General features: G+C 44.4%; 1 protein-coding gene across 1 annotated transcript; it reads left to right on the forward strand.

Moving 5' to 3' along the window:
* Nucleotides 1–11560: 11560 nt before the first annotated feature.
* On the forward strand, nt 11561–26504 carry LOC310877013 (gap junction Cx32.7 protein-like; the record flags this gene model as incomplete). The annotated part of the gene is made up of 9 exons (XM_083790659.1): nt 11561–11689; nt 12552–12737; nt 18166–18395; nt 18503–18575; nt 19478–19693; nt 21579–21674; nt 22386–22492; nt 25478–25604; nt 26259–26504. 9 exons carry the CDS (start codon nt 11561–11563, stop codon nt 26502–26504), a joined length of 1410 nt encoding a protein of 469 aa, XP_083646785.1.
* Between the last annotated feature and the right edge of the window lie 346 nt (nt 26505–26850).

Raw genomic sequence — 26850 nt, forward strand, 5'->3', positions numbered from 1 at the left:
CCACTTGGTGAACCAACTTTTTTGAAATGACCTCTCGTAACTTTCTGTTCCAAACTTTTTGCCAGGAAATCGCATGTCTGGCTGACGAGGCTCGTCAATTCCGACAACAGACAGCGGGTCAGGGTTCTCGTTGTGTAAGTGTTCTTCTACCGGCGGGGGTCGAGGTAGCTCCTCCTCGGCCGGCCGAGCCGGTGGCTGGGTCTCAGGTGTCGGGCTTCTGCGGCATGTCGCTCCCGCTGGGGCGGCTTCTGGTGCTGCTGCTGGTGGTCGACTAACACTGGCACTGCTGCAAGCGGCTTCGTTGTCCGGGTCATCAAGTTGAAATTGAATCCTAGATGATTTGGGGCCGGGGGTTTTTGAACCGAAAAAATCACTAATTATTTTTTGCGCCATCATTAATCTTTCTGTTTTAAATTCTCGCTCTCTCTCAACAATCAACTTCCGTTCTACTAATGACGACCGGGTCACCGTGGCCGGCCGGCAGTACAGCCAGGTCACAGGTGAAACTAAAACACCTCTTTCAACACCAATTTTATTCCCAAAAGTTAAATACATATTTTTTTACTATATATGTGTGTATATACTTATATATAATATATATAATATATATTTTTTTACAAAAAATTAAAAAGATCCCCAAAATCCCAACAATTCTCCTCCCCACCAGCAGGGGGTGCTGGCGCACCCTCCGCACCCCCCTTCCAGCGCTGATGAAAGCAGGCCCTGGCTTTGCTGAGTTGACAAAGAGGTGTGAAATGTCTCTCTAAGGGAAGAGAGCCAGTAGAATTCTCATGAATATCTAACTAAAACTACTACAAGTTATAATAATCCATTGAATGTCTAATTATTGTAAAGCAGTAATGTCATGGGTTGAACTGATCGATAATCTTGAAGTACAGTCAGACAAAGGACTATGAGGGGGTTAAAATGTCCTTCCTCAAAAGAGCTTCCCCAAACCTTGCTCACAGTGGGGGAGCTGATAAAGAACTTCCTCTCTCAAACAGGCCAACTCACACAGCGGGGGTGGGCACATATCCACTGTCCACATGGCACATGTTACACATGTGGGTGATTCACATCCTGGTACCACACAAGGAAGCTCTGAGAAGGAAGGGAAGTGGTCAGGTGACTGGGCTGTGCCATGACACTTTCATGGACACTTTCATGGGAGCCGTCACATGGGAAGTGCAATGAATACATGGCAGTGAATGGAGCCAGCTGGACCAGCTCATAACAAACATTATTCATGAACAATTGAGACCTTTTGTAAAGTAATCACTTCTGGAAAATAACAGAAGACATATCACAGGTTGTTTTTTAATCACTTACTTTTCGATGTGCACAGAGTGCACAGTATATAATTTTATCTGAGGATCTAAACAGCAGCAGGTATCGTTTCTGGCTCCGAAGTATCGCAATATTTGGCTGCCAGACAGGAAACGGTGGGAAGTCTTACGATACTTGATGCGTTCAGAAATGTATTTTGTACTTTATGGTATCTCTATTTTTATAGAGATACCATACCTCTATAAAAATTGAATAACAACACAGCAGACAATAATGTGTTACATGTCTTCTGTTATTTTCCAGAAGTGATTACTTTACAAAAGGTCTCAAAGCAGGACCTGGGGCTAGAATTGCCCGACCCGACATGGAAGACAGCTCTGAGACTGGTTCACAGTTCCTCAATCTGTGCTAGACATAATCTCATCCAATGTAAAATCATTCACCGGGTTCATTACACAAATGCAAGATTAGCACAGATATTTCCAGACATTAATGATGCATGTAACCGGTGCAGACAACCCGCTGCTAGCCTGTCACACATGTTTTGGTCATGCCCTAGACTGGTGGACTTTTGGACAGCCATATTTCAATCATATTCTGACATATTGTGTGTACCTATCCCACCCAACCCGTTAACGGCCTTGTTTGGTATTCCCCCAGGGACTAACATTCCCCTACACCTTAAAAGAATAATGTCCTTTACTTCTCTTTTAGCCAGACGTCTCATACTCCTGAAATGGAAACAAGTTTCCCCACCCACACATAACGGATGGATAAAGGACGTACTATTCTATCTTAAACTTGAAAAGATTAGATTCGCACTTAATGGTTCCATGACAACTTTCCAGCAAACATGGACGCCCTTTGTTGATCACGTAAGAACCCTGACAGTTGTCCCAGAGATGAGCGATATTTGAAATATTACTATACTATTACTATTACTATACTATTACTATAAATATTACTAATATTAACTATATAAGGGTGAACGCATTATGCCTATGCATTGCATATGCGTCGTGCAAACCGGTGGCTGCGCGCACACACAGGTGGTCCCCCCCCCCCCCCTCTCCTCCTTTCTTCTCTTTCCCCTCCCCCTTCTCCTTTTTAAATTTAATTTACTTACTTATTTTTTCTTTTTTTTTTCTGTATTTTTTGTTGTTGTAATTTTCCCCTTTTCCAGCTGTATTATCTCTGCATTGGGGAAGAGTGGGTGGGCTCAGTGGGTGGACGGGAGGAAAATGAGGGGTGCCTTAAGACGTACGTACTGTATCAACAAATGTATATGCTGACAGTGACATGTATAAGGACTCCACATGGGAGGGGAAAAAATGTAGAAAACGCAATACAAATATATTAAAAAAAAAGAGAGAAACAAGGTCAAAAAAAAAAAAAAAAAGGTCTCAATTGTCAAAAGGTCTCAAAGGCCAATACTTACGCCTTAGACGTAATTGTAGCTCCACCACGGACTATAGCAAAACCTCACTAATCGATTTAGAGAAAAGAAAAAGCAGACACCAACACGACTCTGTTTCTCCACACCTGTCACACCAGCGGCAGGGGTAATTAAAAATGCATTTCTGAAACACTGGCACATCCTGAAAAGTGATCCCAAACTTGTAAATATATGTACTGACCCACCTTTCTTCTCTTTCAGACGCTCCAGAAGCCTCAGAGACCGTCTAGTCCACTCGGACATGAATGCCCCCCCCCCCCCCCCCCTCGACATGGCTCTCAACCCCCCCCCCGCCCCCAAGGCTTTTATAAATGCGGTAACTGCGCACAATGCTCCAATTATTTTAACTCCAAATGTTTTACCCATCCACGCACAGGTAAAAAACACAAAATATCATCTTTTATTAACTGCAACTCAACACATGTCATATATTGCTTACGTGTCCATGTGGACTAGCATACATAGGCCAAAAAAAAGACAATTCAAATTAAGAATTGGAGAACATAAAACCGCCATTCAAACCCAAAACCTTGATTATGCCATGGCCAGGCATTATAAAGAGGCTAATCATGGGTCACCAGCTTCCCTTAAATTTTGGGGAATAGAAAAATCACAGCCCCGCCACGGGGAGGTGATATAATCAACAAGTTGCTCCGCAGAGAAGCACAGTGGATACACACACTTGACACTTTAGAACCCAATGGCCTCAATGAAGAACTGAGCCTTTCATGTTTTTTATAGACATGCCCCTTTTTAGACGGTCCCTGAAGTCTTCTGTTTTTGCCCTGAGTGTTTTATTGTCTTGTTTCTGATGTACCTCTGTATTTTATTTTTTCTATATATTTGGCCACAAGGCCCTTAACTATGTATGTGCACTGTTGTTCCTAAATATTGTTTTTTAATCTTGATGGCTTTTTTATGGTTAAATCACTGTTTCACTTTATTTATTTTACTGTTCAACAGCGTTTTTTCCATAGCCACCCTCTTAACTGTCTAGACTGCTGGTAGTAACTGGTTATTACATGTTTCATGGTATCTTGTCATTGGCTCATTGATAGCCCAGCCTGTATTTAAGACATGCCCAAATGCTACCACCCTATGACTGATGAAGACTGCAAGGTCGAAACGTTAGTCGTTTGTATACTTGGCACCTAAATAAAAGGCTCTAAATGTCCGTGCTGCTCCAGTCTCTTCTCCTTATGCAGAATCAAATATGTATTGCCACGTTCATTAATTGTTGGTGAACAACAGGTGGCTAATGGCCATTAGGCTACACTTCAGTGACTGGAAGAGTGAAAGGCAACAGCCCCAGGTCCGGCTTTTAATGATCTTATACATTTATTTTAGATAGCTTTTTAGTAATAGGACAACATAAACATTACAGAGACTTTAGTTGTCACGGAGTAATACTTTAAAACAGTTGTCATTTTGCATACATACCTAAAATTGCCGATATCCGCGGCGCTCTCGTTCAAAACATTGTACTTCAACTCCAGACTGTCCCCAGGCTGTCCCTAATCAGGCTCCCAGTATGAGCGCAGAAGTGCGCCCAAGCGCTTCTGGGATCACGTGACACTGGCACTGTTCTGTGCCCCCTCAATAACGCAACTCTTCTATTATATAACTGACCTCATCAAACCCTGGATAGCCATACGTGGAGAAGACTGGATCATCACCTAGATCTGCAGAATTCATTCCATATGTTGATCTGACCCCCCATTCCAAAGCGCCAGCGCTCGCCCAGCAGTCTGCTGTCACCCAGGCGGATGCGTGCACGTGTTCTCGCCCTCAGGGCGTCTTACTACTACAACAATATTTTGTATTGGTATGACCATGACGGCATGACGGGTCGCACAGACATGTTGCGGCCCGCGGGGCGCAGGTTGAGTAGCGCTGCTATAGATCAATTATTTGTTTACAAACATTGAGACTGCTCGCACGGGTGACTGTTTCATGTAATCAATTCCTCCCCAAACCTGTTGTTTTGGGGAGCGCTGGTTTCAGTTCATTCAACCTCCTCTTGTGTGTTGGCTAGTGAGGTGCACCCTAGGAGACATTTATACTTCATTGCACAATAGTATTGCACACAGAGAACAGCTGAAATACAAGCTCACATCGCATCGCGGATGAGACTGTTGGGAGTGTAGAGGTCTGCGTGCGCGACACCATCGCTGGACGAAGCATAAATTATACTTGATGGGCTGCAGGTGCGCGTGCAGCCATGCGCAAACAGGCTCTGCTGCCGTGATCATGAGCGCACCACACCTTCCTATGATAGCGAATGTAGGTGTGGTTTTGAGAACAACTGCTTTGAATTGCTATTATTGTTCACACACAACAGAAACCAATATTATTTCAAGAGTGGGAGATCACAATAAAAATCCTAATCATCCTTCCTCCACACTGGGAGAAAAACAGCATCTGAAAGTTTGATGGGGCTTTTTATTTTTTACACGTGAGTGCAGTTTTCCAATGCATCTTATGAGAGGTGGGGTTCTTGTGCTGCCGGCCTGCATGCTGGTGCTTATCAGTGTTGTCTGATAAGGTGGTGTGTTCTACAGTGTTACGTTAAATGTAGCTAGCCTATGGCGTGCAGACATTTAAACCACTTGATGCATTGATCACAGCTTTGACAAGAAATGCCATGTTTTAATTTTTTTTGATTTGTCAAGTTTAAGTACAGTACTTAAGTAAAAGTACTTAGTTACTTTCCACCACTGCTAGTGCCCACAGCGTCCCTGGACGGAAACTAACCCAGGACCACCTCCTATAGCGCCTCCGTGCCCCCAGTGATGCAGATGTCTAACAATAATTGAACTCTTGTGAGCGTAAAACGGTTTCCAACTCTCCCATCATTTTAGCTGGGGACCACCTGGAACCCCCTCAAGGCCCACTGGTGGTCCCCGGGCCACTCGTTGAGAACGAGGTGTTTTTTGTATTTTTCGTATGGTGTGTCTACCAGCAGTAGTAGGACGTCACACGCACGCACGCACGGCCGCACGCACACACACACACACACACGCACACACACACGCACACACACACACACACACACACACAGTAGGAGGAGGAGGAGGAGGGTTGAAGGATTTTGATAAGGGAACAGACATCTCTGTGTGTGTCTCTCTCGCTCCACAACTTACTGCCCTCACCTCTGCTGTGTCTGCTGAGAATACTGCTGTCTGTTGGTGAGTTTAAACACATTATATAAAGAACTACTAGTCTGTTGGTCAGTTTAAAACAAAATAGTGTTGTTTTTGTCGACTAAGACTATGACGAAAAATGTTCGTCGACTACCGTTTCACACTGAGGAAAACTGAATAAAAAAATTAAAAACTAAGCCATGATGACTGAAACTATGACTAACTATACAGAAAATTTCGTCGACAAATAAAAACTAGACTAAAATGTCAGGGAGGGACTAGTGGACAAGAGATCCAGTATAAGTAATTTTACAGTTGGGTTGCATGCTGGAAATAGCTGATCTTCAAGCTCACAACGCGTTGCAGTGTGACACGTTGTGAGCTTGTAGATCAGCTATTTTCAGCAAGTGTAAAATCAGCCATTACAACGGCATCAAGGCCAGCCAAAATACATTTTTGTCGACTAAAAGGTGAGTTTAAATGAAATTATTCAATAGACCAGTGCTCCCCAAAGGTTTCAGGTCGAGACTAGTGAAAATAGCTGATCATGCAAAGCAGCAACCTGCTCATCAGGAACAATTAGGGATCAGACTTCAGAGTCTTGCTCAACGGCACTTCGACACTAACTCATGGGGGGGCCTGGGATCAAACCGGGAACCTTGTGCATGGTTCCCATCCAGCCCAGCCCTTCTCTACCCCAGAACCCCCTGTATGAATAAAGACTGTATGATTCTAGTCCATTGATAATTTTAATTAATTCTATACATTGTTAGTTACAGACATTGATCAGTATTAACAGTCAGATATATCTCCGATGTTTATACAGTACTGATACAGTACTGATACAGTACGCATCAGCTTGTAGATCCGGCTATTTTCATTCGTTTTAATACGCAACCGAGAACTTGTGAAATGGGGGCATTCTGAGTACTTTTTACTTTTGGTACTTTAAGTATATTTTGATGCCGATACTTTTTTTGTACATTTTGAGTTCCGCCCGGACTACTTTAAAAGAATATTTTTACATTGCAGTATTGATACTTTTACTTAAGTAAAACATGCAAACTTTTTCCACCAGTGCATTGAACTACAGTCAGTATTGTTTCCAGCATTGAACAGAACGTTCCACAATATTACAAGCTCACAACGGGTCACACGACAATTCATTGTGAGTTTGTAGATCTGCAATTCATAGGGTGGTTTAACTGATGTTATATGAAAAGCTAATTTAGTGTAGTTTAATTGTATTATTTGTACGTCTTTAAAATTTCTGATTAATTGAAAATGGAGGACAATTCTTGCTTTTTATGGTTCCATTCTCGTAGCAGATTTTGTCCTGTACTTTTGAAATGTACACATTCTACAAACTGTGAATGAAATGTTCAATCAATCAATCAATCAATCAATCAATCAATCAATCAAAGCTGGGGACCCCAGGAACTGCCCACAAGGACCCCTGGGAGTCCCCGGACCACACCTTGAGAACCACTGATTTCATGATAAGAGTTTACACAGAATGTCACCCACAACAACAACAACAGGGTGTCAACTATTTGTGGTGAAAAGTAGTACTGAAAATAGCTGATCTACAAGCTCACAACACATTGTGTCCTTGTAGGTATGTATGTGTGCTTGTAGATCTGCTATGTTTACTAGTTTGCTCCACAATTCCATGCTGTTTAATTATTAATGTTGGTACCATTATGAGAGAGAACAGGCAAAGGATCAAAATAATAATTCGTCCACATTCTCTAGACTAGAAGTGTAGACTTCTTGTACATTCAAGTAATGCAGATGTTAACAACAATGTAACTCTTGGGAGCATAAAATGAAACCAAATGGACCCAGCAGGGGTTGACACTTAAGGTCTCAGAGGCAATTGCCCATCGGGCAGCTATACAGGTCATGTTCTACTTGCACAAAGGTCATGGCCACTTGCCTGTTAATTAAATTGCCCAATATAAAATTATGGGTAAAATTTGATTTACTGTTCAATTTATTGATTTATTTTTTTCTGGGGCTGTGCTATAAGAAATGTCATACCTCAATTGTTATACCAAATACATACATCGCTATGACTATGGGTTCTCACTTGTTATTTTATATGTGTACATTAGGTAAACAGCACTCTTATTTTACATTCCACAGAGCAGAAGACAGAGCCGAGAGCGCTCTGGCCACGCTCAGGTGTTTAGACAGATATCGCGGGTTGTGTTTATAGATGGTTGCGTGAACTTGCGGCCCCTCTCAAAGGAGTCACTTGCCCAGTCAGGCAACCTGAAAGCAGACTCCACCTGCATGCCCGGAAGTTGTATTTACCTGCCAGGAGGCAGGTGGGCAAACCTTAGTGTTTGGTTTGGTTTCAATGTACTCTCTCAAGAGTTAAGGATCTATGAACTATCCATTGGTTATACCAACTCTCCATCATTTAGCTGGGGACCACCTGGAACCTCCTCAAGGACCACTTGTTCGTCCCCGGACCACTGGTTGAGAACCACTGCGATCTAGGAGTGGATTTTGAAGGCCGCACAGCGACCTTAAAACCCATTGTTTTGTTTATGTTCGCCAAAGAGTGACTTTTACCAGTCTGAAAAACTAAGATTTGATAAAAGTCACTGCCTGGTTAACGGGCACAACAGAGCAGTGGAATAAAGCAGTGGTTCCCAAAGTGGGTTCCAGGGACCCCCAGGGGTCCTTGAGCGAGTTCCAGGGGGTGCTCAGCTAAATTATATAGTACACTCTCAGAGTTACAGACTGTAACTCTGACAATGTACAGTTGAATTAACATTGGGGTGGCAGAGATAGAAATGCCATTAAATGGGGGTCCGTATAGCCTAATTCAGGTCAAACTGGGGGTCCTTGAAATTAAACAGGTTGAGAATCACTGCTATAGAGCTGTAAAAATCTTCTCTTATCAATGTTGGAGTCTTTGAAATGAAAAAGTTTGGGAATCACTGGTATAAAGTACATTTACTTAAGTAGATTTTTTTTTTGTATTTCCAATTGTCTGTACTTTTACTTCTACTCCACTACATCTCAGAGGAAAATATTATACTTTTACTTACTATATATTTTTTGAAAACTTCATTTAGATTTTACTTATAGATTTTGATCATTATTACAAAACAGGCGTTAACCACTCAGCCCTATATACATTTCAGCCATTTGAAAATAGCAGATCTATAAGCTCACACTGTGTCGTGATGTGATGCATTGTGAGCTTTTTTATAAATAGTGTTGTGTTTAGTTCAATGTTTGTTTTAAACAAATTTTACATCATCTTGTCCCTAACACAAACATTGGATGCCATTAACAATAAAGATAATTTAATGTTTGTTTTGACACTGTTTGTTTTACTTTCATCATTACATCACCTAATCGTTGAATAAAGTAACATTTATAGCTGCTCCAAGCTATACCAAATTCCGTTGTAAGATGATAAGAGCGCCCCTCACTTCACACAGGTGTGATTTTTTTCCTTCCCTGCGGCAGATTGGTCTGGCTTCCAGGCTAGTTTGATGTGTCAGAGGTGAAGAGACATTGGCTCCCAAAACATTGATATGAACCTGTACACACGCACGCACGCACGCACGCACATAGTGATAAGGACGACAGGCCTTGAATGAGAGGACACGGTTATCTTGCGTTATTTCACTGCAGGCTACCAGCTGGAAAAAAGTACTCAGACTTTTTTTAACTTCAATTAATACTGTAGGCTAATATAGAAATACTCTGTTCCAAGTACAAGTCTGTAATTGAAAATGTACTTGAGTAAAAGACAAATAGTATTGGCATCAGAATGTACCTAAAGTACCAAAAGTAAAAGTAGCCTACTCATTGTGCAGGGTTTCTCATTTCAAGTTTCCAAATTTATAAAAAGAAATACCTCAATATGAGTACAGTACTTGAGTAAATGTATTTAGTTACTTCCCACTACTGCCAGCTGCTTCACATTTCCAACACAGCAGAGTTGTCTTTCAGTCAGAGCAGTGGTTGTCAAACCATGGGCATCCCCAGATTATTTTGGGGGGTTCCTAGATTATTTCAGGTGGTCCCTAGATTGAACAGTGTTTTCTCACTCCACAGTAAACTACATACAGTATAGTGTATACAGGCGATCTGCACATTTATAAAGTGACAATTTAATGACTTTTTAAGACCTTTTTAATACCTCAAAAACAACACATGGAGAAACTAGCCGATCTACAAGCTGACAACGCCACGTCAGCTTCTCATCATCATCATCATTTTTCGACCGCGGTCGAGATCATGGATTCCACAATGTTACGCCAGACTTCCCAGTCCTTCATTGCCACCCCCAGTTCCTGCCTACTGAAGCATGTGTCCCTAGCGATGACATCAGGGAACGACAGCTTTCTACCTCTGGTCCGCCCTGAGGCAGCTTCTACAATAGGTGTTCTAGACATAGAAAGGTAGACGCCTCATCCGCTGCATGCAATTCATAGGAGCGACCTGTCTCGCACTGAGGGCGGAAGTGCGCCCATATTGAGTTATTTCAGGTGTGTCCAAAGTGCAGACTGCGGGTCAAATGCGGCCCGGGGACAGATTTTATACGGCCCTCAGCTTCATACCTGAATTGTATTACCCCAACATTTCTATATTGAAGTTGTTGTTTTTTTTATTAACCTGGGCATTTCTCAGAGTATAATTTGTCAGGATTCCTTGTTCTCTCATTCTGAAGGTGTCCAAAAAAGGCTATTTTATTAAATGTTACCTTGCACGTCTGGCTACATTTGGTATAATGTGAAATAAATAAGGCTATTTTTGTGTTTTGTTCATAGCACACCTAACAAAAGACAATTGTATTAAATACTGATGATGAGGTACATAAAATCATTTTAAATGTGATGCAAGTATGTGACTTTGTTATAGTGAGGTCATAGTGAGTCAGTCGAGGAGATGTACTTTGGCCCTTGGGTGTCTTAATATTTTCTAATATGGCCCCCTATGAAAAACGTTTGGACACACCAAACACCATAACACTACAAGTTATATGGACATGAGCGCCATGGCGGCGTCCATCCAGTCACGTGACTCATTGCGTTCTTTGGCACTAACGCGGAAGCTTGCCCGTGCACTTCGACCCAGAGTCGGAAGAGGCGTCTACCTTTCTATGTCTTTGGTTCTAGACCAGTGGTTCCAAAACGTGTTCACGTCAAGGACCCCCACATTTACAGTAATTGGACCCCCATTTGAAAATATATGCCAGGGACCCCCACTAGAGAACATTGTTACGGCTCTAGCAGCTATTCTCAACCATTTTAATTTCAACAACCCTCAGTTTGACAGGCATTAGGCTACGGACCCCCATTTAATAGCATTTCTATCTCTGAGACCCCAATTTGTATTGTTAAAGCATTGCTAATTTAACTCTGAGAGTGTAGAAATGGAACCAACTTGATCTGTTAGGGTCCATTTGTACACTCTCTGAGTTACATACCCATAAGGGTCCATTTGGGTCTAAATTAACATTTAGCTGGGGAACCCCTGGAACTCTCTCAAGGACCCCAAAGGGGTCCCCGTTCCCCACTTTGGGAACCACTGTTCTAGACATGGGTGAGTGGGGTGTGTTAATTGGGTTGATAATAACCCTGGGTTATTCCTACATGTTGGGTTGATAATTAATAACCCTGTCATTGGGTTGTTTCTAGACATGGGTGAGTGGGACCTGCTGGGTCGTCTCCTGGACAAGGTCCAGACTCATTCTACGGTTATCGGGAAGGTCTGGCTGACGGTTCTGTTCGTGTTCCGCATCCTGGTTCTGGGAGCCGGAGCAGAGAAGGTACTTTGTTTTATTATTGTGAAATGCAAATACTTTAAATTTCTGTTAAATACTTTAAATACAATAATGGGGCGGCAGTGGCTCAGGGGTAGAGTGGCCGTTTGGGGACCTTTACGGCTACCAGTTCGATCCATGTGTGCTCCCCCAAAGTTAAGTGTCGAAGTGTCCTTGAGCAAGACTCTGAACCCCTATATTGCTCCCAATGAGCAGGTGCCTTGCATAGTTTCCTCTGCCATTGGTGTGTGAATGTGTGAATGCAATGCACAATCTGTGTAAAGCTCCTTGGATAATGGTGCTTTACTTCTTATATAACCACTGCATAGACATGAGGTTGATTGAACTATACTGTACTATACTATACTATACTATACTATACTATACTATACTATACTATACTATACTATACTATACTATACTATACTATACTACTATATTTGTTATGACCAAGCCTTCATGTTGTGAGCTTGTAGATCTGCTATAACACCCACACACTCTCTCTGTTTCTCATTGGCTTCAAGCTACTGTAACTCACACACCCCCGCAGTACATCAGGCGGTCTTTGTTCTGTGATGGGTGACTCTGTGATGAAGTGATTTATGGATTGTTCTATATGTGATATGTATGATATTTGGTTATGACATACAATTTCAGTTGTTCATGTAATGTTTTTATCTTGTGCTCTGTCTCTGCAGTCTTTGTGATCTCAGATTGTGTATGTTGCACATGGAATCTGTAATATCACATGAGCCACACCGCCAAACTCAACGCAAAAGTGGTTAATGGTCAAAGTAATGAAGTCTAGTTTTTACTAGACTTCTCTGCCTGTCTCTCTCTCTAACTGTATGTCTGTCTGTCTCTCTAGGTATGGGGTGACGAGCAGTCAGACTTCGTATGCAACACGCTGCAGCCTGGCTGTGAGAACGTGTGTTACGACCGGGCGTTTCCCATCTCTCACGTGCGCTATTGGACACTGCAGATCCTGAGCGTGGCCACGCCCACCCTGCTGTACCTGGGTCACGTGATGCACATCATCCACGCAGAGAAGAAGGTATGCACGCACGCACACACACACACACACACACACACACACACACACACACACAAACACACACACACACACTCGCCCAATGGTAGGCCTTCAAAATCCACTCCAATATCGCAGCGGTTCTCAACCAGTGGTCCGGGGACCACCATTCCTTGAGGGGGTTCCAGGTGGTCCTCCGCTAAATGATGTTGAGTTGGTAACCAAGTGGACCCTCTTTAACTCTTGAGAGCGTAAAATGAAACCAAATGTAATTTTACACCCTCAAGAGTTAAGCTATTTGTTAAACACCTGCATTAGTTAATTGACAAGAAGTCTACACGATTAGAGAATGTGGAATAATAGTTATTTCGATTTTGAGTTTGCCTGTCATCTCTCCTAAATGGTACCAACATCAATACATACAGCATGTAATTGTGGACACCAACTCATCCAACGACAACAACATATTCTCTAGTTGTGGTCCTGAGGGGCTAAATGTCATAACAATGGTGGTCTGTGACTTAAATGCTGAATAAATAAAAAATGGGCCTTGATGTGAAAACTAAGGGTTGAACACCACTTGCATTAAAGGATCTTTCTGTGTGGTTGTCTCTAGATGAGGAAGAAGATGAAACAACAACAACACACCACCCTGGACGAACAGACCAACATATTCCTACGCTGTGGATACCAGGTATATTGCCGGATACTAGTCTCTCTGGATACCAGGTATTCCTATTACCTGATACTAGTCTCTGTGGATACCAGGTATATTACCGGATACTAGTCTCTCTGGATACCAGGTATTCCTATTACCTGATACTAGTCTCTGTGGATACCAGGTATTCCTATTACCTGATATTAGTCTCTGTGGATACCAGGTCTATTACCTGATATTAGTCTCTGTGGATACCAGGTCTATTACCTGATATTAGTCTCTGTGTATACCAGGTATTCCTATTACCTGATACTAGTCTCTCTGGATACCAGGTATAGGCTACCTATTACCTCATACTAGTCTCTCTGGATACCAGGTATTCCTATTACCTGATACTAGTCTCTCTGGATACCAGGTATACCTATTACCTCATACTAGTCTCTGTGGATACCAGGTCTATTACCTGATATTAGTATCTGTGTATACCAGGTATACCTATTACCTGATACTAGTCCACTGTCCGGCAGTCAACAGGCTTCTTTTGTTTAAAATGGGACATTTGGTACAGTGTATAGTCTTTTTTATTGACCTAAAAATATTGTTAATAGGGGTTTTATATGTGACTATACAATTAACACAAAAATAGAAGCTCTGGGGTGCCGGGAAGACACGGACGCTTTTACTCTGTAAAGCCCCAACCCCCGCACCCCCTTATGTTCCGGAAAGAAAACGGAGTTATTTGTTTTCTTGCTTACCTTGCTCTCGTTTCCATAACATCGCTAAATAATCCAACGTGTTCATATTTTTGAACGAGAGGCAGGTGAGAAGTCAGAAATGAAGAGCTTAGCATATCCATCAGATCAAAACCACGGAGAGCGCCATAGATTAGTAGAGACGAGGCATTCTTTCTGCACCGGTGAACTAGGAAGTGAACGGACTGCGCATGAATGAAGAGCGAAGCATACATATGGTGGCCTTGGAGTCCCAACTCAAAAATAAAAAAGGAAAAAAATCAGAATATTCTTCTCTCGTTTGATATCATTGAAGATGCGCTAGGACGTGTACACACGTCATTGCAATCCGTCGATTGGATTGCTTATTACATGTGGGCGCAACAGTCGGACTGAACCATCCTATATAAGGCAAGATTTAAAAATGTTCATTATGCTTTATGTAGCATTTGACATGTCAAACTAGGGGTTTCTCATGATTTTGAATCCAGCCATAGCCACTTGCCCAAATGTGCCCAAATAGCCCAAAACGTTTTTAGGTTTTTAGCCCAAGGAGTGTATTTTGTGCAAAACTAATGCTTGGAATGGATTCAGAATCATGAAAACCCGCCTAGTTTGACATATCACATGCTACTTAAAGCATAATGACATTTTTTGTCAATGGCATGGTCTTGGTCACATATAAACCCCTATAAAAACAATTGCTCAATACCGACAGCCGGTCAGCAAGTGGATTCATTAATGTGTATATAGAATATATGTTAGGCCAATACAAACAAAACTACATACCAAATGTACCACCCCACAACCCCGGCTGTCGGACTATACTCTAAGTATCTATGTACTCCTCCCACACCCGCTGCTTTGCCTCAGTCACAGCCGCAGCTGCTGCCCTTTGGGCCTGTCGGTACCTTGCAACTGTCTCCGGAGTCCCCTGGGATAACATACCCCGGTATGCCTCCTTCTTCAGTCGGGCAGCCTCCCTGACCGTCGCTGCCCGCCAGGGAGCTCCAGGGTTACCACGCCCCTTGAAGCACCTCTGACCACAGCTCACAGCTGCAGCTTCAGCAAAAGAGGCTTTGAAAATTGTCCATTCCTGTTCAATGTCCCCAACCTCCACAGGGATGCCTGAGAAGGTTTCTCCCGCCATCTGAACCAACTCACCACTCAGTTGTCAGTTCAGCCCCTCTCTTCACCCGAGTGTCCAGAACATACAGCTTCAGATCAGCTGACACAATTATTAGAGATGCCCCGATGCCATTTTCTTCAGACCGAGTACAAGTACTTTCTTTTAAGTACACGCCGATACCGAGTACCGATACAAGTACTTTTTATTTTTGTTGAGTAACCACTTATTTTACCCCCTTTTTTCTCCTATTTAATTTCATCGTCATGCCTTGTACTTCTAATGATACTGTAATGTTGAATTACCACAATAATAATAGCCTGAAATGATTTAGAAAAAATATCAAATTCCAAAATGTTATTTCTTATTAGAAATAAAACATTTTGTTCTATTTAAACACTAGTATTATCATCGTTTTGAAAGAAAAATGTTGACCTTGTATAGGTGCCTTTCTTTCATTATGCTCGAGGCAACAAAAAAAAAACGGTCCCTGGAAGTTGTTTCGGTTGTAGCCAGCTGCCATGACAGTCTAGTGTCGGGTGGTAGTGGAATAATAATAACAACATGCTTTTAGCCAAATTTCATAAAAACCGCATGTGTCTATGACTTAAACAATGTAGGCTAAACACTTTGGAATTACGTTAAACATGGTATAGGTATATCCGCCGTGGCGGCGTCATTAGGTGAGTACTAGTTAATGAATTGTTAAGTTTCATAGTGTCACGGTCTGCAGACCATATCTCCCTGTCAGCCACTCCCACTCTCCATTCCTACCCTCAGTCCTTGCCACACACCTGCTCACAGTCCCTCATCAGCCCAGCAGTGCTTCCCATTACAAACCTGTGAACACTTTGCCATTAACCTCCTCCCTATATAACTGGACTCCCTGCTTACACTCTTTGTCAGTACATATGTTGTTTTCCCCTGAGCAGTCCTGTATGTTCCGTTGTTCCTGGTTCCTTGTTTTGTGCTCCAATCCTGTGAAGGTTTGATTTTGGACTTGTTGATTTTGGACTATGTTTTCTGTGCTTTGCATTGTGCTTCTAAAGTTTTAGCATTTTGGCATTTAGAGCATTTGGACTTTTTGGATCTTCTGAGTTTTGTTTGTCACTGCCTCATGCTTTAATAAATACGTTTATTTTGAATCTACTGTCTTGAGACTCTGCATTTGGGTTCAGGCTTCCTGGTATCCTGACAGTATGTACTGACAAAGAGTGTAAGCAGGGAGTCCAGTTATATAGGGAGGAGGTTAATGGCAAAGTGTTCACAGGTTTGTAATGGGAAGCACTGCTGGGCTGATGAGGGACTGTGAGCAGGTGTGTGGCAAGGACTGAGGGTAGGAATGGAGAGTGGGAGTGGCTGACAGGGAGATATGGTCTGCAGACCGTGACACATAGTATCATGTTGAATTGTTGATGCACCCCAAAATGAACAGGTTACAGCCTACAGGATTCTCATTCTGTTACTGTCACTGCCTGCAAGGATGGCCGCCGTGCCATTGATGATAAACTATCTAATTCATACGTGGGTCGTCGGGGGTCCACGTGGAGTTGTTGTTCATGCGCCACGGTGTGCGGCATGGAGAGGGCATCAGAGCGCAGCGCAACAGCCTAGTATGGCATATTGTCTGTACTCTCTGCACTCTCTTTCTGTCCAGTCCTACGTGTAGGCCTATAGGCTGGCGATTGTGGCGAATTATATTCGTTAATAAAGAGAGAGCTCGTTTTTAACCAGGCCATGATAATGCGGCGCAATGACGGTAGGCAGTAGCCTAGCTAATACGATGTAACCAACTTGCGCAAGCATAAAAAAATGGGTTTCAATTGTCGGTAACGGAAAATAACGGAAAATAATCTAACTTGTTACTTTTCTCAGAAGGTAATCTGTAACGGTAAGGGATTATTTTTATGGGCAGTAATCCAGTAACCTAATGACGTTACTTTAGAAAGTAACGATGCCCAACACTGGTGACAATGTAGGTTAATTAATGTTAGGATCTGTCCCTCCGCTTACCTTGCCAGACCTGGCAACCTCTCCACAGACTGTCAGACCTGGCAACACTCACTTCCCCCTTCCACTCTGCAGCCACATTCACTCACCTGTCTCCAACTCCCTCGTCATTCCACCTGTGAACTATTTGTCAATCAACCTTCCCACTATAAGACTGGACTCTTTACAAACACTCACTGTCAGTACATTTGTCATTGTCCCTGAGTTCTACCCCGCAGTTCCTGGTTCTTGATTTTGTCTTCTTGAAAGGTTTGAGTTTTGGACTTATGATTTTACTGCCTTGTACTCGAGTTTTGCCTTTTGGACTTCTTAGTTCTATTTTGTATTTTTGAGTTTTGGAGATGCTACTTTTTGTTTGTTACTGCCTTGGATATAAATAAATCATTTGGATTTTGAACCTTCCTGTTTTGTGGCTTGCATATTGGGTTCAGTCATCACCTAGCATAACAGAATGTACTGACCACAATATGAACCCAGCACAGCTACAAACTTTTCAGAGGAGGGTTAATATATTTGAGAATGTGGTGGCTCGGCTCATGGCCTCTCCACCTAGCCAGCGTTTTTCTCTCCAAGAGGAGATTTTGATCCACCAGCGGTGGTTTGCAGAGAGGCCATGGGTTGGTCATTTTGTCCCCCACCTGAATGTCATTCGTGGGAGGCTTAAGGATTTTTTGGACACCAGCCCATCTCCCAGTGCCTCCCAGCCAGCTCTCTCAATTAGGGTTGGAGTGTTCAGCCTGCGTCCCACTAACCCTGATGCTAACCGGCAGAAGGGTATGGATTATTTTCCCTGTTTTCCCAGCGATGAGGAAGTTCCTGTTTGTTCTGAACAACTTCATTCAACAAATCCCTTGTATGGCACCCGTCTGGCTCGGGGGGGTCCCCGTTGTGTCAACAGGCGGGGGGGTGTCTCACTGGGTCTCCCAGTCACCAAGCCCACCCGACCAGCCTGTCCTGACAGTGTGGGAAACCGGGGGCCTGCTAGAAAAAGGCATACACCGCCTACACCGCCAGGAACCACCGCCACCCAGCCTGTCATGTCCAACTGCAGTTCCGCCTGCAGCCCCTTCCCGTCCTGATGCACTCCCGCCTGCAGCGGTGCAGCCCCGTCACGGGCCAGCACTACGGCAGCGGGACCCCGGGGGTGTTTTTCCTGGGTGTGCAGCGTCTGCTGGGGTCCCGTCTCCAGAGCCTGCAGCATCCTCCTCGCTCCCAAGGACTTTGTCTCCGTTCCGTTTTCTGCCGCTCCGCTCTCCATCTCCAGAGCCTGCAGCACCCTCCTCATCCCCTGGGTGTGCAGTATTCTCTGGGGTCCCAGCATCCTCCTCGCCTCCTGGGTGTGCAGCGTCCTCTGGGGTCCCGTCTCCAGAGTCTGCAGCATCCTCTTCGCCTCCTGGGTGTGCAGCGTCCTCTGGGGTCCCGTCTCCAGAGCCTGCAGCATCCTCCTCCTGTTCTCCGCCTGCAGTTCCACCTGCAGCTCTGCCTCCTCCGCCTGCAGTTCCGCCTGCAGCTCTGCCTCCTCCGCCTGCAGTTCCACCTGCAGCTCCGCCTCCTCCGCCTGCAGTTCCACCTGCAGCTCTGCCTCCTCCGCCTGCAGTTCCGCCTGCAGCTCTGCCTCCTCCGCCTGCAGTCCCGCCTGCAGCTCCGCCTGCAGTCCCGCCTGCAGCTCTGCCTGCAGCTCCGCCTGCAGTCCCGCCTGCAGCTCTGCCTGCAGTTCCACCTGCAATCCCGCCTGCAGCTCCGCCTGCAGTCCTGCCTGCAGCTCCGCCTGCAGTCCCGCCTGCAGCTCCGCCTGCAGTCCTGCCGGCAGCATCTCCGGCGTCGCCTCTGCCTGCAGCACCTCCGGCGTCGCCTCTGCCTGCAGCACCTCCGGCGTCGCCTCTGCCTGCAGCACCTCCGGCGTCGCCTCTGCCTGCAGCAACTCCGGCGTCGCCTCTGCCAGCAGCATCCTCTGCGGTCCCGTCTGCAGCGTTTTCTGAAGCCCCGCCGCTGCAGCTTGCCTCTGAGGCCCCGCCACTGCAGCTCGCCTCTGAGGCCCTGCAGCTCGTCTCCGAGGCCCCGCCGCTGCAGCTCGCCTCTGAGGCCCTGCAGCTCGTCTCCGAGGCCCCGCCGCTGCAGCTCGCCTCTGAGGCCCTGCAGCTTGCCTCCGAGGCCCCGCCGCCGCAGCTCGCCTCCGAGGCCCCGCCGCTGCAGCTTGCCTCTGGGGTCCCGTCTCCTAAGTCTGCAGCGTCGTCTGCAGCTTCAGCTCCAGAGCCTGCAGCATCTCCTGTGGCTCCGCCTGCAGCACCCCTGGCGTCTCCTGCAGCTTCAGCTCCAGAGCCGGCTGTTTCTCCTGTGGCTCCGCCTGCAGCACCCCTGGCGTCTCCTGCAGCATCATGTCCAGCGCCTGCAGCATACCCGGCTCCGCTTCCACGGTCCTCCGCCTCGTCTCAGCCTCCAGGCCGCCCTCCGGACGGCACCTCCGCAGCCTCGTCCCGGCCTCCAGGCCGCCCTCCGGACGGCACCTCCGCAGCCTCGTCCCGGCCTCCAGGCCGCCCTCCTGACGGCACCTCCGCAGCCTCGTCCCGGCCTCCAGGCCGCCCCCCAGACGACACCTCTGCTGCCTCGTCCCAGCCCCCCGGACGTCCCCCTGAAGTCTCCAGCTCTGCCTCAGTTTTCCCTCCTCCAGGCCCCCTCCACCCACCCTGCGCGTTCCTCGTTATGTTTGTTGGACGTCTGGTATCCGTCCCTTGAGGGGGGGGTACTGTTAGGATCTGTCCCTCCGCTTACCTTGCCAGACCTGGCAACCTCTCCACAGACTGTCAGACCTGGCAACACTCACTTCCCCCTTCCACTCTGCAGCCACATTCACTCACCTGTCTCCAACTCCCTCGTCATTCCACCTGTGAACTATTTGTCAATCAACCTTCCCACTATAAGACTGGACTCTTTACAAACACTCACTGTCAGTACATTTGTCATTGTCCCTGAGTTCTACCCCGCAGTTCCTGGTTCTTGATTTTGTCTTCTTGAAAGGTTTGAGTTTTGGACTTATGATTTTACTGCCTTGTACTCGAGTTTTGCCTTTTGGACTTCTTAGTTCTATTTTGTATTTTTGAGTTTTGGAGATGCTACTTTTTGTTTGTTACTGCCTTGGATATAAATAAATCATTTGGATTTTGAACCTTCCTGTTTTGTGGCTTGCATATTGGGTTCAGTCATCACCTAGCATAACAATTAATGCTCATTTATTAATCTAATAATGCTGCCCGCTGAATATACACAGACATAAATCTACACTTTATGGACTACTTTTTTTTTGGACCTGGTGGTCTGATATAAATGAAATAAATACTTTTAATGTGCTCCTGCTACAAGTAGAAAGGACAACTATAACTATCAAAATGATAATTCATTCAGTGTCGCCCGCCGAATATAAACATACTGTAGATGCCGATGGATCTCCGTTCTACACTTGTCAGTTGTCATTTATGCTTGTGGATCAGCCGTTTTGGGCGCTTTGCTCATTTTGCTGCCGTGTTGGGTCAGACTTGCTCCCGTTGCATTGAGCGTTCAGCCAAGTGTCAATTGAATGTTGTAGTACTCGTCTCAAAGTATCGGGCCTGGTTCCGATACCGAGTACGAGTACTTTAGGGTGGTATCGGCCCGAGTACCCGATACCAGTATCGGCACATCTCTAGACACAATTACAAAATTAATCATTGATCTTTGGCCTAGGCTGCTCTGGTACAAAATACACTTATCAGCATCCTTATGCTTGCACATGGTGTCCGTTATGGTCAGTCCGTGACTAGCACAGAAGAAGATCCGGGAGTCCGTTCCTCCCAATCACGCCAGCCCAAATATCTTGTCTTTTGGTTGTGAGTGGCTAACTGTCAGTATCAGCCGATAACACGCGGGAGGCTATCCCTGTTACAATGCGTTGTAGATCCACAGATCAGTACTGGGAAGTACGTGCTACTCATTCGCTGAGTTGGCGGTGCCCGGGATCGAATCGTGTGGTCCAAACGCGAGCACTCTACCGCCTGAGCTACCTGGACACCAACCAACCAACCCGCCAGGGTTAAGGCATAGTTTTTGTGAGTTTAGGGTTAAGGTTAGGGTTTACGCATAGTTTTTGTGACATTATAATTTGTGTAACATTATGTGGTTATATAACTACCAGTACTGTAGTAGTAGCCGGTGCCCCATCAGCGCCCATCAACTCAAAGGCTCGAGAAAAAAGAGAGTCCCGATGATAATGTGAATATTATGATTATTCATGTTCCAATAATCAGGTGAATGTTATGATTTTGTTCAGGTTCCTAGGATGATAATGTTAATGTTATGATGCTATTCAGCTTCCCAAGTACACTTCTGACGAGGGGAAGATCAGCCTGAGAGGACGTCTGCTTCGTTCCTACACGCTGCACGTTCTCGCAAAGATCCTACTGGAGGTAATCAATAAATAATATACAAAGTGTAATTGTAACGAAGACTCTCACTTCCATTCATATTAGCCGAACTGGGAGAGTGTTCGTTGGATATACAGTCTCCATATATGGGGATATCCGACTAGGACGCTTGGTTATATGATATAGTAGTAAAAAAAATAGTAGTAAAGATGTATAGTTTATATGTATAAGTGTATGTATAGTTTCACTATATAGATATTCCACTGTTACTTTCTTAGCTTACGCATGTTTCATGATAAATACTTTTATGTGATGTATTCCCATGCTTTTGTTTTTGCTCAAATGTAAGTCGCTCTGGATTAAGAGCGTCTGCTAAATGCCTAAATTGTAAAATTGTAAATTGTAAATTGTAATATATGATAAGTCCAGTATGACAATCCCTATATCTGGGCCCGAGCCGACCTAGTGCTGATATCAGATAGATGTGGTAGAATATGGATAGATCCAACTGGCTTAGTCATCGTGACAAGCCTGGTCGGAGAATATTTAACAAGGGTCGGCTTCAGGGAGAAGGCAGAAGTCGAAGCATCCTGGTTTAAGTTCTAAACGGACACCACTGCGGCGGGTTCTAACCTAAGTAATCAGCAATAGAGCTTTGAGCTATTTTGTAGTATAGCAAATGATTATAAATTAAAGGTAGGGTTCATCGTAGGGCATTATACTATTATAACATTAAATGTTTATGTGTTATAGGTAGGATTCATCGTGGGGCAGTACTTGCTGTTCGGGTTCACCCTCCAACATCGCTATGTCTGTAACCACTTCCCCTGTCCTCAAAAGGTCGACTGCTTCCTGTCCAGGTGGGTTTATCACAATAATTTAAATTATATTTAATTTAAATTTAAATTATTGATCACATTAATTACACATTTAAATTATTGATCACATTAATTACACATTTAAATGATTGATCACAATCTATATATACATAGGTAATGTTGTACGCAAAACGTTGTGCGCAAGTGACGTCACAGAGTTGTTCCAGATAGATATATCTCCTCATGTCGCGCTCGGTGCCGAGCCTCATACCCTGTTCCATACCCCCAGGAACGCACCGTCCGAAACAGTTGAGAAATGACAGTTACCGTGTGGCGGCCCCTCTACTGTACCCTCTACTGTACTGTAATGTACTGGCACCCCCAAAAGCATACAGTTAATATGTGTGTGTGTGTGTGTGTGTGTGTGTGTGTGTGTTTGTGTGTGCATTATTGCGCACAGATGGTGAAAAACAACCATGCTGTTTTCTTGCTCATACCCAGACCCCCATACACCCACCCACACACATAGCTCCGTACAGGAGTGGTTGTACCACTCAAAAATAATAATAATAAAACTTTTTATTTTATTTTATAAACAAAAATATATATAAAAATATCAAATAGGCCTATACAGTATATTTGTAATGTAGGCTAGTAGTATTAGCAAGCACAACTCGGTAATAAATACTAATAGTGGGCAACAGTGGATTTAACATAGCTTAATATACCAACCAAAAGTTGTTTGCAGTTGCAATTATTGGTCAATTATTACTCAAAATATCGGCATGTGTTATTACACAAAGTGTGTTTCCCATTGAATCTGTCACTAGGGCTGCAACTAACGATTACTTTCATAATCGATTCATCGGGTGATTATTTAAACAATTAATCGATTAATCGGATTATGGCACCTTTTTGCAATTACTTAAAAATAATTGCTTCAAGTTATTAAGTTGTTAAGACAATAAAACTGAATACTCCTTCAAAATTAATATTTTACCCGCTTTTTTATCCAATTTGATTTAATTGTCATTCCTTGTACTTGTAGTGATACTGTAATCTGTCATGTTGACCGTGTATAGCTGACTGTCTTTCTTAACATTTCTATCTCTGGGACCCCAATTTATTATTATTTTAATTTATATTGTAAAATCAATTTTGAGAGTCCATTTTTGTCTGTTACAGACCCACGCACGCACGCACGCACGCACGCACGCACGCACGCACGCACACACACACACACACACACACACACACACACACACACACACACACACACACAGTGTAGGACAGTGTGCAGTATGCACACAAGTTACAAGTAGCATGCTAGCTGATAGGGGAAACCGTTCTCATTTAGCAGCCGCATGTCCTCTAGGGTCTAGGAGGCTTTAGTTAGTATCACATATTGCCTTGTTCTGATTTTGCCCTGTGCCCACTTCAATGCGCTGCTGAGATTACACAGGTGGAACAAATTTGAGGAGCTAACGAGCAAGCTACACTGCTAGTGTTCGTCGTAGCCAGCCTGCAAGCTCACAGATTCAGACATTGGGGAGCATTTTTTGTCATAAGACAAACAAATATGGACAGTGGCGGTGCTCACAAATACCATGTTTTGGGACCTGTATGGGGCATTTTGCAACCAGCTGTTGATGACGTTGATGAGCTCGCAGATCAGCTGTTTGAGCGGAGCGCATCACAGCCACAGCCACTTGACTGACGCTCTCTCTCTCTCTCTCTCTCTCTCTCTCTCTGTGTGTGTGTATTTTTTATACCATAGGATGAGGTCGGATGCGGGCATGCAAAATGATCATGTCCTTAGATTATTGTTTTACTGCATTTCTTTCCCCGCAATTTTTTTCCCCACGTGGATTATTATTACTGTGTATGCTGAGTACAGTGCATTCCGTGGACGCAGAGGTTGTTGGTGTATTGTGGCCCAAAACTATAAAGTTTGTTTTGGGACGTAAAACTCACCCGATTTACATCACTGAGTACACTACAGTACAGTAGAGCAGCACAGTACAGCACAGTAAAGTTACAGCACAGTACAGTACAAATGATTACAGTACAGTACATATGATAGGAGGAATACGGGACAGTACAGTACAGTACAGTCACTCAGGATTAAGAGTGTCTGCTAAATGCCTACAGTACAGTACAGTACAGTACAGTACAGTACAGTACAGTACAGTACAGTACAGTACAGTACAGTACAGTACAGTACAGTACAGTACAGTACAGTACAGTATTCCCGCTAAGTTGCCACATTTGCGGCTTCCAAGCAACATGGCATATAGAAACATTGCGACTAGCCCTGCTTGCACTTCCCACGCAACTGGGTATATGAAAACATCATGGGTTGCCATGTTTGCTTTTCAAAGTAAAACAAACCCAAACACTATCGCCCTCCCGCTATTGCCTTTTTCCCATTGGCGACGCGCGGCGCTAGGATGAGCGGGCTGAAGCCCCGCGCAATTCTAGTAATTACACATATTTAAACCATTGATCACAAGAATTACCGATATGTAACCTAACCATTGATTTTTTGTTTTACTAAAGTTTGTAACACTAAAGTTTCAGTTAGTTTCAGTAGTTTTTAAAAACCTTCCCCTCCTATATACAGGTTTAATGTTTGTGTTTAGTTCAATGTTTGTATTAAAAACGCCATTGACAATGAAGGCCCACAGAGAAGTCGGTCTTCATTTGTTTCTATGGGTTTTCAGGCCTACAATGGAGTCAGGTCTTCATTTGGTTCTAATAACATTGTGTTTTCAGGCCAACAGATAAGTCAGTCTTCATGTGGTTCTATGTGTTTTCAGGCCCACAGAGAAGTTGGTCTTGTTTTAACGTGTTTTCAGGCCTACAGAGAAGTCGGTCTTCATCTCGTTTTATAATATCATTGTGTTTTCAGGCCTACAGAGAAGTCGGTCTTCATCTGGTTCTATAATATCATTGTGTTTTCAGGCCTACAGCAAAGTCGGTCTTCATCTGATTCTAATTGCATGTATGTATGCATGTATGTTTAAGGCCTACAGAGAAGTCGGTCTTCATCTGGTTCATGCTCGTGGCAGCGGGAGTGTCTCTGCTGCTCAGTGGGGCGGAGCTTTGCTACCTCAGTGTGCGTGCCGTCAGACTATGCTCCGCCCAACGCCAGGTAGGGGGGGTGGTGGGGGGGGAGTGTTGAACTCCAAACTTGCACTTATAACCGAGTATTTCTACATTGTAGTCTTAATACATGCTCCGTTTGGAACCTACGCTGCTACGCTTATGCTCCGAGATGAGGTTCCGAGGAAAGCTATCCATGCACTGGTAGAAATGGAGTCTAGCTGGGTTGAGCCCGTCCGCAAGTAGTGGATTTAAACCCCTTTCGCAATATTTGTTTAAAAAAGTAAAGGTATCAGAACCAAGATACAGTTGAGAAACTTAACATAGGCACGTAACATTTTAACATAAGCATCAAACGACCGCTTAAAATCAGGCTTAAATTAAAAAAATAAAAGTCCAGTCAACCCCTGTTTGCATGTGCAGTACTGCTTCCATAAGATTCCATTGGGAAAACCGGGGAAAAACATGGTACTGGCTGACATTACCTTTACTTTTTGAAACAAATACTGCGAAAGGGGTTTAATCCACTACTTGCGGACGGGCTCGACCCAGCTAGACGCCATTTCAACCAGTGCAGGCCAGGGATAGCTTTCCTCTGAAACTCATCTCGGAGCTAAAGCGTAGCAGCGTAGATATAGAGGGTTCCAAATGGAGCTATCTTGATACTTTTACCTAAGTAATTAATTTGGTTAATTTTCGACAGGACTACACGGTGACCCCCGTGACCCCGCCCCTCCAGGAGAGGCGGGCCTTCGAGGAGAGAGATCACATGATCCAGAACTGGATCAATCTGGAGATGGACCTGCAGCGCCACAAGGTCAAAGGTCACGCACCTGGGGTCACCAGAGGTCAGGGGGTCACGGCGGGGGGTCAGCGGGGGGTCGCTGGCGAGGCGGAGAAGAGCGCTGCTTCCGAGGACAACAATGTCGGGGGGGAGGTGCATATCTGAGGTCAAAAGGTCATATTACGGCGGCCCTGTTTAAAAACGTACAGACTCTGTGTGTGTGTGTGTGTGTGTGTGTCTGTAATGTGTGTGTGTGTGTGTGTGTGTGTGTGTGTGTGTGTGTGTGTGTGTGTGTGTGTGTGTGTGTGTGTGTGTGCGTGTGCGTGGGTGCGTGCGTGCAATCTGCTGATCTGTGAAGTGTTAAACTTTATGAATTAAACTAAAATAAATTGAAAAGCGCAACTGTTTCTGATTAGAAAGCAATACTTATTGTTGGAAATGTTATAGATTTAAAATAAATCTAACTTTAATTAATAAAGTATTTCACTCTTTTTACAATACCAAACCTCAG

This window comes from Protomyctophum parallelum (assembly GCF_964188405.1).
Source record: "Protomyctophum parallelum genome assembly, chromosome: 19".
Lineage (NCBI taxonomy): Eukaryota > Metazoa > Chordata > Actinopteri > Myctophiformes > Myctophidae > Protomyctophum > Protomyctophum parallelum.